Source organism: Mastacembelus armatus, chromosome 4 (genome assembly GCF_900324485.2).
Source record: "Mastacembelus armatus chromosome 4, fMasArm1.2, whole genome shotgun sequence".
NCBI lineage: Eukaryota > Metazoa > Chordata > Actinopteri > Synbranchiformes > Mastacembelidae > Mastacembelus > Mastacembelus armatus.
This window is the reverse complement of record NC_046636.1, coordinates 21,192,150-21,207,055: the sequence shown is the minus strand read 5'-3', so window position 1 is coordinate 21,207,055 and position 14,906 is coordinate 21,192,150. Positions and strand designations below refer to the sequence as shown.

General features: G+C 40.2%; 2 protein-coding genes across 3 annotated transcripts; one reads left to right on the top strand and one right to left on the bottom strand.

Moving 5' to 3' along the window:
• Nucleotides 1–232: 232 nt before the first annotated feature.
• ankrd29 (ankyrin repeat domain 29) lies at nucleotides 233–3,607 on the bottom strand. 2 transcript variants are annotated; one of them, XM_026304772.1, is made up of 10 exons: nucleotides 3,440–3,607; nucleotides 2,818–2,928; nucleotides 2,477–2,575; nucleotides 2,124–2,222; nucleotides 1,871–1,969; nucleotides 1,417–1,515; nucleotides 1,189–1,284; nucleotides 804–902; nucleotides 438–536; nucleotides 233–351 (listed from the first exon to the last, which is right to left on the bottom strand). In XM_026304772.1, the coding sequence occupies exons 1-10, from the start codon at nucleotides 3,449–3,451 to the stop codon at nucleotides 268–270; spliced, it is 897 nt and encodes a 298-aa protein (XP_026160557.1). In that variant the 5' UTR covers nucleotides 3,452–3,607; the 3' UTR covers nucleotides 233–267. The 2 variants fall into 2 exon arrangements, with proteins under 2 accessions (XP_026160557.1, XP_026160558.1); XM_026304773.1 differs by lacking the exon at nucleotides 3,440–3,607 and having other exon boundaries at nucleotides 2,774–3,215.
• A 1,111-nt stretch (nucleotides 3,608–4,718) lies between these two features.
• On the top strand, nucleotides 4,719–7,762 carry cts12 (cathepsin 12). The gene is made up of 8 exons (XM_026304770.1): nucleotides 4,719–4,749; nucleotides 5,389–5,534; nucleotides 5,630–5,749; nucleotides 6,233–6,397; nucleotides 6,486–6,707; nucleotides 6,795–6,963; nucleotides 7,462–7,567; nucleotides 7,663–7,762. The coding sequence occupies exons 1-8, from the start codon at nucleotides 4,719–4,721 to the stop codon at nucleotides 7,760–7,762; spliced, it is 1,059 nt and encodes a 352-aa protein (XP_026160555.1).
• Nucleotides 7,763–14,906: the final 7,144 nt, after the last annotated feature.

The window sequence follows — 14,906 nt, the reverse complement described above, 5'->3', positions numbered from 1 at the left end:
AGGTGTGCAGGATATCTAGAAATAAAAATAAGTGCACATGCTGTGGGATAACAGAGCAAGGAAGACGATGCACAAGGCAGACAAATGAATTTTGATTGCACAGGGTGTTACTCTAGACTTAGTCCACATTTATTCAGCAGATGACAGCTTCAGTTCAGCCGCAATCAAAAGCAAGCAGCAATTAACAGTACAGTTTGTGTTTGAGTAGATTATGACACTGTTTTCTTGTTTTACTTTCTCCTCACATGAGTGTGCTACAGTCAGGCATCAACTGTCTTCGTTTAAGACTTTTGGACGTAAAATCTTTAGGATGCGTTCACTCTTTGTAAGATGTGCAGGGACTTCATTATTCTGCAAAACACAAACAGTCAATAAACTGAAATTATCTACATAATTTCTCTCTTTATCACCTCATCTGATAAATCTAAACCCCTAACCTTGTTGGGCAATGCGGGGTCTGCGTTGGCGCCAAGCAGCAGCTGAACAGTTGGCAAATTTCCTCCCATAACAGCAGCATGAAGGGCAGTGGAGCCATTCTGGAGAGAACATACATGTTCATTTAATGCTTATGGATCTGTGCTGTATCCTCTGGTAACTAAGAAATATAAACCTGCTCTTTATCCATTTCTGTTGGGTCAGTATTAAAGATCTTAGTATAAATAGTCAGTAAATTTGCTTATTTTCTGTGCCCTAAATAGGAAGTTAGGACCAGCAGTCAATTAGCTAAGCTTAGCATAAATACTGCTAATAATGCAAAACAGTCAAAAAGGCTAAAGGACAACCTCCGTGAGAGCATCCTCTACCTTGAGAAGGCCAAGCGAAGGAGAAAACTTCAGGAGTTCCTCGACGACGCTGTTGTGCCCCTTTAACGCTGCTTTAAATAACGCTGTTGACCCATCCTTCTAAGACAGCAGAGGAAACATTACAATTATTTATCAAAACAATCCCCACTCAAGGTTTATTTAAATGTGCCCAAAGGCTTTCAACCAGCAGAAAGAGCTTTCTCAGTTATCATGGAAACTTTGGAATAGTTTGAGTGTACGATGGGTGGTTTCCACAAACCCGGGAGTGACAGTCACAAACAGAGGCCCTGTCTCAGCAGCCTACAGCTGCTGGTGGTTATGAAACTCTGCTCATGAGTGATTGTCCACTATTAGTTGGCTCAGTGCTCAGCACAGATCTACGTACTCTGTCTGCGTCCCGATCTGCACCACGTAAGAGTAACACCTTCACCACCTCACTGTGACCCATCTGAGCTGCCATCCACAGGGGGGCAGTGCCATCCTGGAGAACACATTGATAAGGAAAGGGGTTGGATGGGGGGTATGTGTGCAGGGACTAAGGATTAGAGAAAATGTGGGCGGCACTCTGTTACTGTTTAAACCCTTCAAAATGCAGAAGAGGTAGGGACATTACCTCCCGTGCTTGGTTGACTTTGGCTCCAGATGAAAGCAGCTGACGAATCACGGTCACATGACCCTCCTGGGCAGCGAGGAACAGGGGGGTGGCACCATCCTGAGACATAACAGAGTCATACACAAGGTAATACTAGTCTGCAATACATGGCCTGCTAAAAAAAACACTGTCTGAAGAGCTTCTTACCAAGCAAAAGTATATTTATAACAAATTACTACTGTTTTATAAATGGACGCTTGAGCTGTCAGGTTGTTTTCCCCAGCCTGAGGACAAACACTAATCCTGCCAAATGTTAGTTGCATCTGACTCAGCAGTCTGCAGAAACCTGACAGTCCGGATTCCAGCCGCCGGGACACTGTGTGCAACTAACCATCAGACAAAGAGGCTTAAGTCTGGACTGACAGTGAGGAGGAGACAGGCCTAAAGAGACACTGAACATGCAAAGGGGACTCACATTCAGCTGGTCGTGAACATTGGCTCCATTCTTTAAGAGGGTGTCCACCACCTTTGGGTGTCCGTACTGACAGGCGACAGTGAGAGCTGTGCCACCGTCCTGCCACAAAAACAAAACAAACCACACAAAGAAAGTTTATTCTGTGCACAACGTTTGCCTACTAATCTCTGCGTGACATTGACAGACTGAGATGGCATCGCAGTGTTCGAGTGTTGACTAACTGTGATCCACGTCACTGTGCCCTGCAGCGTACCTTTGTCTGGAATTCAGTGGAGGCACCGAATTCAAAGAGGAGCTTCACAATGTCATGGTGTCCCTGCTGGGAGGCGAAGAACAGGGCAGTAGAACCAGTCTGAGGAAAACAATAGAAATACACTGCAGCCGTCACCGTTGAACTTTTTGTGTTTGTTATTTACAGTATTTAAAATGAAAAAGAGCCTTGTTTAGATATGACAACCAAATGGATAAATAATATTAGGTGTGCATTGACTTTATGGACTCCCCTTTAGACGACTAGACTCCAGATTAAATGTGACTGTTGGTTTTTATTCCTGGAGAATCTTATATTGCTTCTGTGGACTAGCAAAAGTTATTTTCCCATAATACCTCTCTTTGGTAGTTGATGTCAGCTCCTTGCATGATAAGTTCTCTGACACATTCATAATGGCCACTGTACGACGCCACCATCAGCGCCGTGGTCCCATACTGAAAGAAACATCAGAAATTAGCAGCTGGCTCGGTTTATAGGGACGACATGTTGAAAACTGGTTTCACTGTGGTGCCAAAACTGTTTAGGTCTACGGCGTTCACACATTAACACATGAAACCTCCAGGAAAACTTCCATAACACAGAATTGACACATGCAGCACAGAGGTAAGGCTCGAAGCTCTCTGTCTCCCTACCACAGGCGGGTTACGGTTAAAGCCAGGGCATGCAGCATCCGTACACTGTCTCTGCAGTCTGCATCCACACGCCCGCTGTTGAGCAGCAGCTGAAGCAGGGCCAAATTCCCTTTCCTCGCTGCCCAAAACACAGCATTAGCCAGGGGTGTTTCCTTCTGGGGGGGTAAATACACACAACAAACACTGACCTGAACCAACCATTATGGTGCCACACACACAGACGGTACACACAGGTAAAAAAAAAGAAAACCAGCAGAGTATAGACTGGACATTTAGGTTTGTGTCTGGGTATGAATGACAGTTGATCAGCACCTTTCTTTAACTAACACACACACACGCACACGCACACGCACGCACACACACACACACACACACTTCTTCTTACTGGAATGCAGTTTTTGTTGCATTAAAAAGCACCTACATGATCTATAAGTGTTGAATTGACATAGGATCCCTCCCCAGCCCCCCCTCCCCAAACACACACACACACACACACACACACACACACAGATCCAGACTGATTGCATTAAAGCGGGTAAACACACAGTTTAACCTCAGCCACCTCTAACCAACCCCCGTTTATACTTTAAGAGGACGCAGGTGTGACCCGCACTGAGGCCCTCCAGGCTGCGGGACGCGTATGACGGATGGAAAACGCTGGTTTACCTTGAACGACATCGTGCAGACCTCAGGCGTGACTCATGTTTCTTCCTCACTCGTTAAAGACGATGATGTGCGCCACTCGCCTGTTTTGCCGCACAGTGTTTGGGTGTTGGCGGCGTCCGCTCGGGGACATAATAACAGGCGCACATCCAGCTGAGCTCATCCTCTGCAGTCAGCGCTGCGCGGAGGGCACGACGGGCCGCTAGGGGGCGCTGCCGAGTGTAGATTACATTACATTTACTCCAGTACTGTACTTTAGTATCGCGCTGAGGCTCTTTGGGTATTTTTTTGTTTTTTTTGTTTGTTTTTGTTCTCAATGCGTCATGTCAGCGGGGAATGCAGTAGTTTTCTATAATTTTAGTAAGAATCAGATTAATAATATAAAAACACCTACAATCATAAATTGTAATTAATGGGACATGTGTTATTCATCCAGCGGTCTGTGTTGTCATTAATTCACATTATAAGCACATGTGTTAGTTAACATTAGCTCTACCTTTACTGATGTTAACTAACAAATATGCTTATGTAACATTAAAGTAGTGAACACAATGGTATATATCAATGATACATCAATGAATATGATCCAGTAACATAAAATACATTCATGTCAAATGTTCCATTGGATACTTTTACAATATACACAGTTTTCTAATATATACAGTGGTATTTTTACTTTGACGTCTTCCAACATTGGGTAGTTGTTTATATTCAAACAGTGCTTGAAAGATCATAAAACGGGTGAATCTGAATTATAGTGTGACGTGTAAATAAAGATCCGGGATATAAATAAAGATCTTGTCTTATTTTGAGGAAAGATGAGGCTTCACTGTTAGAGAAGTCCGCTTTCCTGACCTTGCAGAGGAAAGCCATCATAAAGTAAAATATATTTTACTGATTATACTTTAAGTAGCATTTTGAGCGCAGAACTTTGACTTGTAATAGAACATACTGGTAGTTTAACTTAAGTAGGGGAGCTGAGTGCTTCTTCCATCACTGCTTTTGGAACATTAGATGTCAGGTGTTATTGTCAATTATAAACCAGTATTTGAAGGATTTACAATTTTGCAGCTTTAGCTTTCTCTAAATGATAATGACGTACTACTGAGGAGCAGGGAAAGCATCTTATTTTTGTTGACTAATGTCCTTCTCAGGTGCTGCAGTAAGTGTTGATTTGGGGATTCAGTAAAAGCATGGTGGAAACATGTACTTACTGCAAAGCTTTATAAGGAAGGCTGACAGGCTGACTGTTGCTCTGCCGCTGTTCAGTTGCTCTCAGAACATGGGAACAAAGCAGACTCACATCCAGCCAGGTAAGCTGCTTAGGCCTGTTTATTCATCGGGAAAACAACTGAAACTTGAAAAGGCAAATTGGGTAGTTTCATTAAATGTCATGACACATGGCTGCAGATGCTGTTGTGGCAACGTTGACTCTAGGTTTAAGAGATATCAACCTCTAAATTAAAGCAAATTCAGTCTAAAAGTTGAGCTTTTACATGCAACAGCTATTTAAGGGTTATGTTGTAATTATTTAACATTATGGCAGGTATTAATTATGCATTGGCGGAACAGGGATGTGGTGGTTAGCACTGTCTCCTCACAACAGGAAGGGTCCAGGTTTGACCCTGTGGCCTTTCTGTGCATGATCTGCCTGTACTTGCATGGGTTTTCTCTGGTACTCTGGCTTCCTCCCAAAGATCCCTGTATTATTGGTGACTAAATTTGTGAGATGGCTAGATAATGGATGGGTCCTCTATACATTTAATAGTTCATACTTGATTACATTTTAGTGAGAATTCAGTAATTGAAGAATTTTCTTCTGTGTAGATACAAATTTCACACTGCTATCCTAATAATTATTCAGGTTGTACTATTCCAGATTAATTCACTCTGTGATAATAACAAATATTTTAGGCAGATACAATATGATTACCGTGCTCTTGTGTTTGTAGTCCAGTGGGCCAGCTTCCTGCTGAGAGCGGCTCTGCTCTGTGTCCTGCTGTGCAATCCGCAGCAGGTGATGTCAGATTCAGATGAAGTGGTCCTGACAGAGTGGGAGATCTGGAAGAGCAACAACGGCATAAGCTATGATAAAATGGTGAGACTGACTCCGCATCCTAAAATACAAGCACCAACAACGTGCACATGTGCTCTGAACCACTTTTCTTTGATGTGTTTTGTGTAATCATGCAGGATGACATGCAAAGAAGGGCCATCTGGGAGGAAAACAAGCAGATGATTGAAAACAATAATCGAGGGTTTTTCATGGGGATGAGGCCGTTCACTATGGCTATGAATAAATATGGAGACCTGGTAAGGTGCAGAGCTTCATTTTCTATGCTAAACACTTGTCTGCTCACAATTACAAATCAAATACATGGGTGTTTTAAGTAAATATAAAACCTTTGGTCACTGACTGGTTACTGACCACATCTTAAAATACCAGAGTGGCTTCATTATTGTATAATTTATTAATTTTTATGCATCTCAGTGACAACTATTCAAACAGGCATTAACCCCTATACTTCATTAATTTCTTTATGAAGTACAATGATGCCAGCAATGTATTACAATTAAAGGAGCAGTTTGACTTTTTTTTCACTTGTTTTGCCAATACTCATCTGTCAATTCAAGGGTCCAGGACTCATGAGAATAGTAACAGTAACAAACTATTACTTTATTTATTTGGCCTATTTGTCTTAAATAAAATAGAGTTAGATTGATTAAATGCCAAAGTGTAGATATTAATTACATGAAAAACTGCAAAACAAATTTCTTTATTTTCTCCATGTGCAGACAAGGCAAGAATACCAGATTTTGCAAGGTGCCATTATAGATGCGCAGTTTGCAAAGAGGGGGAAGGCTGTTTCTGCCCGGAGGCTGCGTAACAATGCTAAAAGGTTAGATGCGTGGTCTGTCGACTACAGGAATATGGGTTATGTCACTGAGGTGAAAGATCAGGTAAGATATTTCTACATTCATTTCACTATTTTTGATGAAGACAGAAACATGAACACTTTCAAATCTAGGTTTTTAATGTTCTTCACAGGGTTTCTGTGGCTCATGCTGGGCCTTCAGCACTACGGGAGCTATTGAGGGACAAATGTACAAGAGGACAGGGCAGCTTGTATCCTTGAGTGAGCAAAATCTGGTGGATTGCTCCAGACCTTATGGCACATTTGGCTGCAATGGTGCCTGGATGGCCAATGCCTTCGACTATGTGATAAACAATGGGCTGCAGTCAACTAACACCTACCCTTACACTTCAGTGGTGAGGCTGTTAGCTCGGCCTCCCTCAGAACAGTCAAATGCCTCAATAATATTTCACTAACACTGAACTCTATATTTCTCTCAACAGGATACCCAGCCTTGCTACTATGATAGCACTCTTGCAGTTGCTCATATCACAGACTACAGGTTCATACCCAAAGGAGATGAGCAGGCTCTGGCTGACGCCGTGGCAACTATTGGTCCAATCACAGTAGCCATTGATGCTGATCATGCAAGTTTCCTGTTCTACAGTTCAGGTTAACTGTCTTAAAATACTCCTGCAATATAATCATCAGCAATGAAAACATTTTCTAAAGTGGCTTTAATTAATATTTTTATATAAACAATTGATCAATTTATTAAATATGCTTATAGTGAGACACAACAGATAGTTATCACTGAACTCTGAAATGTTTTCTGCAGATAAGCTTTGAGAACCCTATTGAACACTACCTGCCTGACAACAAACAGCAGACAAAGTTATTGACTAGCTGGTAACTGTTATGGAGAATTAAGCAGCTAAAAAAAACAGATCTTTTTCTCATGAATTGACGAAGATCAAACCAGCATAAAAGATCAAGCCAGTACTAAAAGAGCACGTGGCCAGAAAAAAAACCCTCACATTTCTCAATAATCGCTGAAGGTTATTGCGAAGTTCCCCATATCAACTTAATAGGTAATATTGTATTTACAGTTTGTCTTGGCTACATTCAAGTGGTGAAAAAAGTTAACATAGGTTTTAATTTCCTGTACAGGGATATATGATGAGCCGAGCTGTAACCCCAACAATCTGAGTCACGCAGTGCTACTGGTTGGCTATGGCTCTGAAGCAGGCCAAGACTACTGGATCATCAAAAACAGGTCAGTTCAGCCATGTACATACACAAAATCCACTAGACACTATTTATTCTAACGTATGTTTGTTTTAATATGACTTTCTGCTTTTTTGTTTGTAGTTGGGGTACCAGTTGGGGTGAAGGCGGCTACATGCGAATGATCCGGGATGGAAGAAACACTTGCGGCATTGCAAGCTACGCCTTGTACCCTATTCTATGATTCTGAAGTTTGAGAAGCGAGTGTTAACACTAAACTTTTCCAGTGGTTCACCAGCAGAGCTCCACAAAATGACACCAGCCACTCCTCCTGCTACTCATATGAGACTATTTCTGTTACCCATATTTCTAAACCTTCTGATGAAGCTTTCCATCACTGTACATAATGATTAGTGTATCTCACCACATATGGAGAACAACAAATTAAATAGTAAAAGCAAAACTATGTAACGTCGTAATTACAAATTTCTAATTCAATTCAAATAGTGGATCATTTCAACTAATGTTACCAAACAAACACTAGTGTATAATGTACATTACTCAGTGAGGTCACTGACTTAATCAGTGTTTTCTATTTGGGCTGTTGTAAATACTAAACAGTTCAGTATCATCAGCAGTATCTTATAAAGTCCTGGTTAGAAATGAATTGTTCGTAGTTCACCTTCCTGAACAAAGCACTACCCAAAGACACATGAACTAATTTTACTTCTGCCACTGTCTGGTGTCAACACACATGAATTATTCTTCATAGCCACAGTAGCTGCTGTTTCCCAACAAGCACGGTCTTGCAAAACAAATAAGTAATATTTTTTCTTTATCTTAAAATAAACTCAAAGATTTTATCAAATAAAATAAATCAGGATGTCCTGATTGGGAATTTGGATACTGGGCAATGTTAATTTTAAAACTGCCACGTTAAAACAGCAGACTGAAAAATTCTGCCATTTTTGCTTCAGTATCATTTGTTTCACATAGTAGAAATTAAATGAGATTACATGTAGAATGGAGAGTGGAGGCTGTGGGTGGTGGACACATTCAAATTTTAAATCCGAGCCTCATGCTCTCAGTGTTTCAGGACTCAATATGAATCTGTTTAAGACACAACAAATGGTGATTTGTATTGTCTATACCAATAAACATTTTACCTTTGGGATTTTTTTATTGGACTTTTTTTTTAAACTTATCAACTAAATTGGCAGGTGGTAATAATGTGCACAAGCCTACACTCAATCACACTCACAGTTTCTTACAGTCCAGCTTTTCTTCATGTGTCCCAAATTTTAAGCTCCAAGGTTCACCTTCCCCAGGGTTTACCTGCAAAGAGGGAGGAGCTCTATGGGAGAGAGAGGGAGGCTTTTTCCACTACTACATACATATGGCATATTGAAAAGCTAATAATGCAGTGGAATACAGCTTTGCTTTGCAGTGTTGTGTGGTTGTTTCTGCTCTGCTCTGCTGCAATTTCTCCCTCTGTTGAGGAACATGCAAAGTGTTGGTGTGACAGATGGAGTTATTGTGGCACATAGTACTTTTTGTATTTCTTTTCCCCATTTTAGTCAGTAAGGAAATTATCTTGCAGCAATGTTGTTAAACAAGTAATTACAATTATTTGTTTATAGGACATCACTACCAGACACAAATTATGTTAATGGAATAAATTTTAAAAAGTAATAAGAATTTACAGCATCCTGAGCTTTAGCTTTGATACCTAAACCTTCAAAATGGCACATAATGTCTTTGTATATGTCAATTTCCAATACACACTAACTTACTGTAGATGTCTATACCACCGCCTGTGTTTCTCTCTATCTCTGAATTACAGTACAACTCAGACCAGTAGGGATGTTAATTTTTTCTGTGACCAACTTGTCTGTATGTGCTGCACAAGGGATCAAATTTGCATGTTTTTATAATTAATCTCTTTGCAGCGGGACTTGGTTGTGGGGGACAATGGATTTTCCCAACCAGGCCAGTGGTGTTGGTCTTCACTGTTCATCTCTCTGTGTCCATACAGAAGTTTGCCTCTGGCATCTTCAGAGAGTGGACTGGACCACACAGGGGTCAGTGTGTACCGTCTAGCTGGAACGGACTGTCCAGTGGGTGATGAGCAAACAGATACACACACAGACAATGGCACATTGTCATTTGTTGGTTTACAGCACACATAAAGGTTTGGGGGAATTTGCAGACACATGGCCAAACCAAACAAATGGTGCTGTCATGTTGTGCTGCCAGTTCGACTCTGCCGGTGCCCGCCTGTGAAAACTGCAAAGAGGGTCACTATGGAAACGCAGCCAACAGGACCTGTAATGCCTGTAGATGTCCATTTTTATTACCTAGCTCCAATGAGCTCTGTTGCATCAGTATAAAGATCTTATTTATTCTAGTTTTTTACAGGCCTGTCTGGACATCAGCTCAGGAGTGGTGCAGTGCCTGCGTATATATAGCTACAGTGTGGGAGGTAAAAAGACACATAATATGTAGGTCTGTTACTATAAGTATAAAAAACTTAATCAGTTATTCCTTCTGTTTTTTTCTCTGTTTAAGATATACAGTTAGTACAGCAAACCAATGGTGCCTGGAGGAAACTGCAAGCTCTGCAACTGCAAAGATGGTAGTTTGAATGTCTGTGATTCTCTGACTGCAGGTAAATATATATTCTCACAGCATGTGCATGTTGCTCCGGGTTAAATAACCATCTCTGAAACCAAGGAACAGATCCATGCAATCACCGACTATATTTGTATGCAACTATAACCTGTCAGTTTCTACAAAGTGTTTCCCAAAGAGTTTACAAAGAAGACAAATCTTCTTTTTCTTAATAAACTCATGTTTTACTTGTATCACACAACAGTGTTTCTCCATGTTCAGAATACTTTTCATCGTCCCTGTTTTGCAGATTCTGGTTGGGAGGTATTCGCACTACTGTGAAACACCTGGATACAAATGTTAAACAGCTGGAGGCAGATGTGCATGTTGCCAGGGACTACGTGAGTCAACTGTCTGATGAGGTACCTGGAGTGACTTTTGCTCAGTTAATCAAACTGAAACTCAATCAGGAATTTGGGAGGATAATTGCATTTTTTGATAAATAGTTTTGTGAATGTGAATTATTGTTTGAATACTGCAGGAGGTATTTTCATAAACTCAGCGAAATACATCGGAAAGTGACAAACTATAAAACTCACAGCTGATAATGTCACCTTAACCTTGCTGAGATGTATGCATAACTTTTCAGTGTAAAGAATGGAAACACTTGATAAGCCTTAACCCAAATTTTTAAATTTCCAGACACTTCTCACTGTATCAGATCTGGAGAAAGTCTCAGAGAATGTGAATGGAACCAAAAATGAAGGCAGATGATCTTTTCTCTGAAGGTCAAGTTTTCCTCACAACAATACAAGGTACATTGTTTGAATATGAATATTTGTGCCTATATTGTAGGCAAACTTTAGTAACGTCAGCTTAACACCAAAACATCAGATAATTCCAATAATATTTGATACTTGGTAATAAAACAGAATAGTTACGTCAAAGTGAGCAGCAGCAACAGATTAAGACGAACAACACTATGGTAATCATTTCTACAATATATTTTATATGTTATAAAAATGTGTATTGATTTAGTACTCCCAGCTCTAGAATCTAATTTTACATTTTGGGAAATATGCTTGTTCTCACCCAATCCAAGCTGACAGTGGGTGAGAGTTGGGGTAGACCCTGGACAGATCACCAGTCAATCACAGGGCTCACACACAGAGACAGACAAACAAACACTCACACCTATGGGCAATTAGGAGTCCCAATTAACCCAAGACCACAAACTCAATAGGAACCTATAATAGCCTCATAAATGCCATGAAAGGTCAGAGATGGCAGCAAATCAGTCCAGAGGGGCTGCTGATCAAGCCTTAAAGGTAAGGTCACACTTGATAAGCAGCTAAAAGTCAGTGAAAACAGCCGCCTCTTCCTCTGACACCACAGTCAGAAACATGACAGAGGAAAATCAGCCAGGATGTTTAGGTGTGAGTATAGATGATCTTTCAGTGAAGAACTTGAACACAGCTCTACCTGTGTTGAAAAACAACCTCATACAAGTTAAGGCTCTGGGCAGGAAGGCACCTCACGACAAAAAGCATCTGAAATATCGAGGACGTCACCGAGGAGACTAGAACAGGTCACATAGTGTCATTTTTGGTGACAGCAGACAGTTGTTTCAAGCTAAAAAAAAAAAAAACTGTATAAACTCACTTACACTACCTACCCAGCACCAGATGGCACCAGATGGCAAACTTAGCTATGACCTAGCAATGTAGTCATAGAATCAACACCTCTCTAAGATGTTTCAACAAAACTGAACATTCTCACCTTCATGAACAGAGAATTTATTTCAGCATTGTCTGTTAGTCTGCATTAGTTTTGGCTTGGTGTAGAGAGTAACGAGCCAGGTGCCAAATGAATGTTCACAGCTTATTTATACACTGCCCCAACTAGTCAAAAAGTGCTACTGCAGCTTTATCAAACAAAATAAACTCATATTTTCACATTTTTTCTTGACTGACAGCTGTGTTTTACCACTGCTTTCAATGGAAAAGTCCACATTGAGCTTCATCCTCCAAAGAAAACCTGTAAGACATTAAAGCGTGTACATCTGTTGATATTCTTCTCAACCGCCATGAAAACCATCCATCCAAGTCTAACCACAGGTGAAAACGATGCCAGGACACACAAAAAGATGCCGACCTCTTTGTCTTCCAACAAGGATGTGAGTGAAGGAATCTGTTGATAGACACATGTATATCAACATGTTGATATATGCATGTATGTATTTTTCACATAGGAAGAAACAAAATAAGGATGATCTGACAATTACTCAGAATTAAAAAGCTGCAGATACAACACAACATCCAAAACCCAATTTTGACTTAATGCGGTAGGTTTAAAATATGAAATATGAACTTAAAAAACATAAAGTTTCAATTTAGTATTCCATTTATATATATATATTTTTTTTACTTTTGACTTAACACAAAGATCAGTATCTCAATTTTTGACAGACTATCTCATATATTTAACTTGCTAAGTTAAAATCTTGTCAAATGTCCAGAATTCCAGTTTTAAAATACTCTCACTGATCTCATTCATTTATGGCATTCTCCTACATCAACGACAACCCTGTTAAACTGCGAACATGCAGTCAATATGGATGCAAAGCAGTCTTACATTAAATAAGGATTAAAAAAGATTACGGTGGTTATAGAGGTTTTTTGGTATTAAGCCTAGAAATAATATCAAAATAAATCTTAATTTGTTTAGGATTCTCCTGTCAGGAGGTGCCTGCTTATTATGATGGATGTTTTTATCGCATGGCATTCATCAAGGAACCAGACAAGAAAAAGAGAAGATTTTCCCACAAACAGCCGCGAGACAAACAACTTGTTATTCCACTTTGGAAATAAAGTGAGACATTGAACCACCAGCCATGCACTCAGTGTTCAGAAATGTGTGCTCTACAAATAGAAACTCATTGATACTATGTTTTATGTTACAGGAGTCTTTTTTTTTCTGTCTGTGTGGAGAGAGGCGTCCTGTGGTTCAGGGAAAACAAGAAGGCTCTGGCTCAGAGTGCTGAAACATTTTCATTGTATGTAAAATAAAATTGGTTCAGATCCATAATACCACATACAGTATGGTACAGTATTTAGTTCAAGTGGTAACTAACATCTCCAAAGTGCTTTGTCACTAAGGAAACTTGACAGCATTATTGAGCTTTCAAAAACAAATCCACTTTTATATTTACATTTTTTTTTTCAAATTGCATAGTTTGCTCTGTAGAATATTTGCAGAAAACAACATGTAAGTAGTTAGAAAGACAGAAATGATATGACCGACTTCTTATCATCTGTCATTTCCTCATACTACTGTGTTTGATCCATATCTGGTCTTGTCACTGCACCAAACAGCGTAAAATGAAGAAATCTGTTTTTTTTTTGTTTTTTTGTTTTTTTTACTAACACCTTTTTTCACACCAAACGACTGCAAACAGCAGCTGTTGTCTTTTAGAAAGATGGGACTGCTGCAGTAACCGCACCACACGGTGCCACCACACCGAGTTAAAAGCGGTCAAAGACTGAGAGCTGTAATCCATCCTGCGGTCTGAATCATTTTACTTTTTAAAGCTTTCTTAGATTCAGTTTGATGAATTATATAATACATGGATTTAAAGCTTGCAAAAAATAATTTTAAACACCATTACAGACATCCATCCATCCATTTTCTATACCCGCTTTTCCTGGCTCAGGGTCACGGGGATCTGCTGGAGCCTATCCCAGCTCTCTCTCGGGTGGAAGGCAGGGGTACACCCTGGACAGGTCACCAGTCTCACATATAGACACACAAAGACAGACAACCTCACACACTCACACTCACTCCTACGGGCAATTTTAGAGTCACCGATCAACCTAACATGCATGTTTTTGGACTGTGGGAGGAAACCGGAGTACCCGGAGTAAACCCATTACAGACATTTAAACTTAAAAAAAATTCTAGCTCAAAACTATGTGGTGCACACACCTACCTCACCTTAGACCAACATTAGACCATGAGGTGCTCCTCATCAAAACTCTTTTGCATTAAATTCAATAGGTTTCACTATTTTTGACCATAAGATGAAGTCCTTAACCCTAAATAATGTGTTCAAGAAATCCCTGCATACTCTCAGTGCAGTTCTCAGTATGTGGCAGCAGGAAGCTCTTATCTATGCCGTGGCTGCAGTACTTGCTATATGTGGCATTATTCTGCATAGATTGCAATCATCCGCTCATGACTTTCTAAGATTCATATCAGCATTTCATCAACACATTGTTTCTGTGTAATACTGAACACACAATGTATGAAACTAATTTGAGTTTCAGATTGACCAGACACCACAGTAATCCACAACAGTTTCCAGTAATATGAAACAGGATTTGATGAGGGTGCTGTGTTTTCTCACAGTGCAGTTGTTCCTCATAGCTTGTGAGCTGATTGACCACTAGCCCTGTGTTCCCCTATGTCTCATGCACTTATGTCAATGCACAGTGAGTGAAAATGCAGTATACTGAAGCCTTACCCTCAGGTGTGAGTGCATCTTTGTGGACTTTGTAGTATTTCTGGTGACCTGTCCAGGATGTCTCCCTTCTTATTCCTGTTTGGATAGTCTGCGGTCTTCTGTGAGCCTTAACAGGCCTAAATGGAGAGTGAATAAAACACCAATTAGCTACACTCAAACTGACATTCATTATAAAAACCTATTTTACCCACAATACTACTTGACTCTTGACATGTTACTGTAATTGATCTAAAACAAACGCAAAGCTTATGCTCTT

Excerpts from the sequence above, each read along its gene's own strand:
- ankrd29 (XM_026304772.1), bottom strand. Across the intron at positions 2,576-2,817 it reads ATGCAGACTGCAGAGACAGT|TATGGGACCACGGCGCTGAT; the intron begins GTACGGATGCTG and ends TGTTTCTTTCAG. Across the intron at positions 1,516-1,870 it reads ATGTTCACGACCAGCTGAAT|GATGGTGCCACCCCCCTGTT; the intron begins GTGAGTCCCCTT and ends GTTATGTCTCAG.
- cts12 (XM_026304770.1), top strand. The coding sequence starts at position 4,719 with ATGGGAACAAAGCAGACTCACATCCAGCCAG. Across the intron at positions 5,535-5,629 it reads GCATAAGCTATGATAAAATG|GATGACATGCAAAGAAGGGC; the intron begins GTGAGACTGACT and ends GTAATCATGCAG. Across the intron at positions 5,750-6,232 it reads TGAATAAATATGGAGACCTG|ACAAGGCAAGAATACCAGAT; the intron begins GTAAGGTGCAGA and ends CTCCATGTGCAG.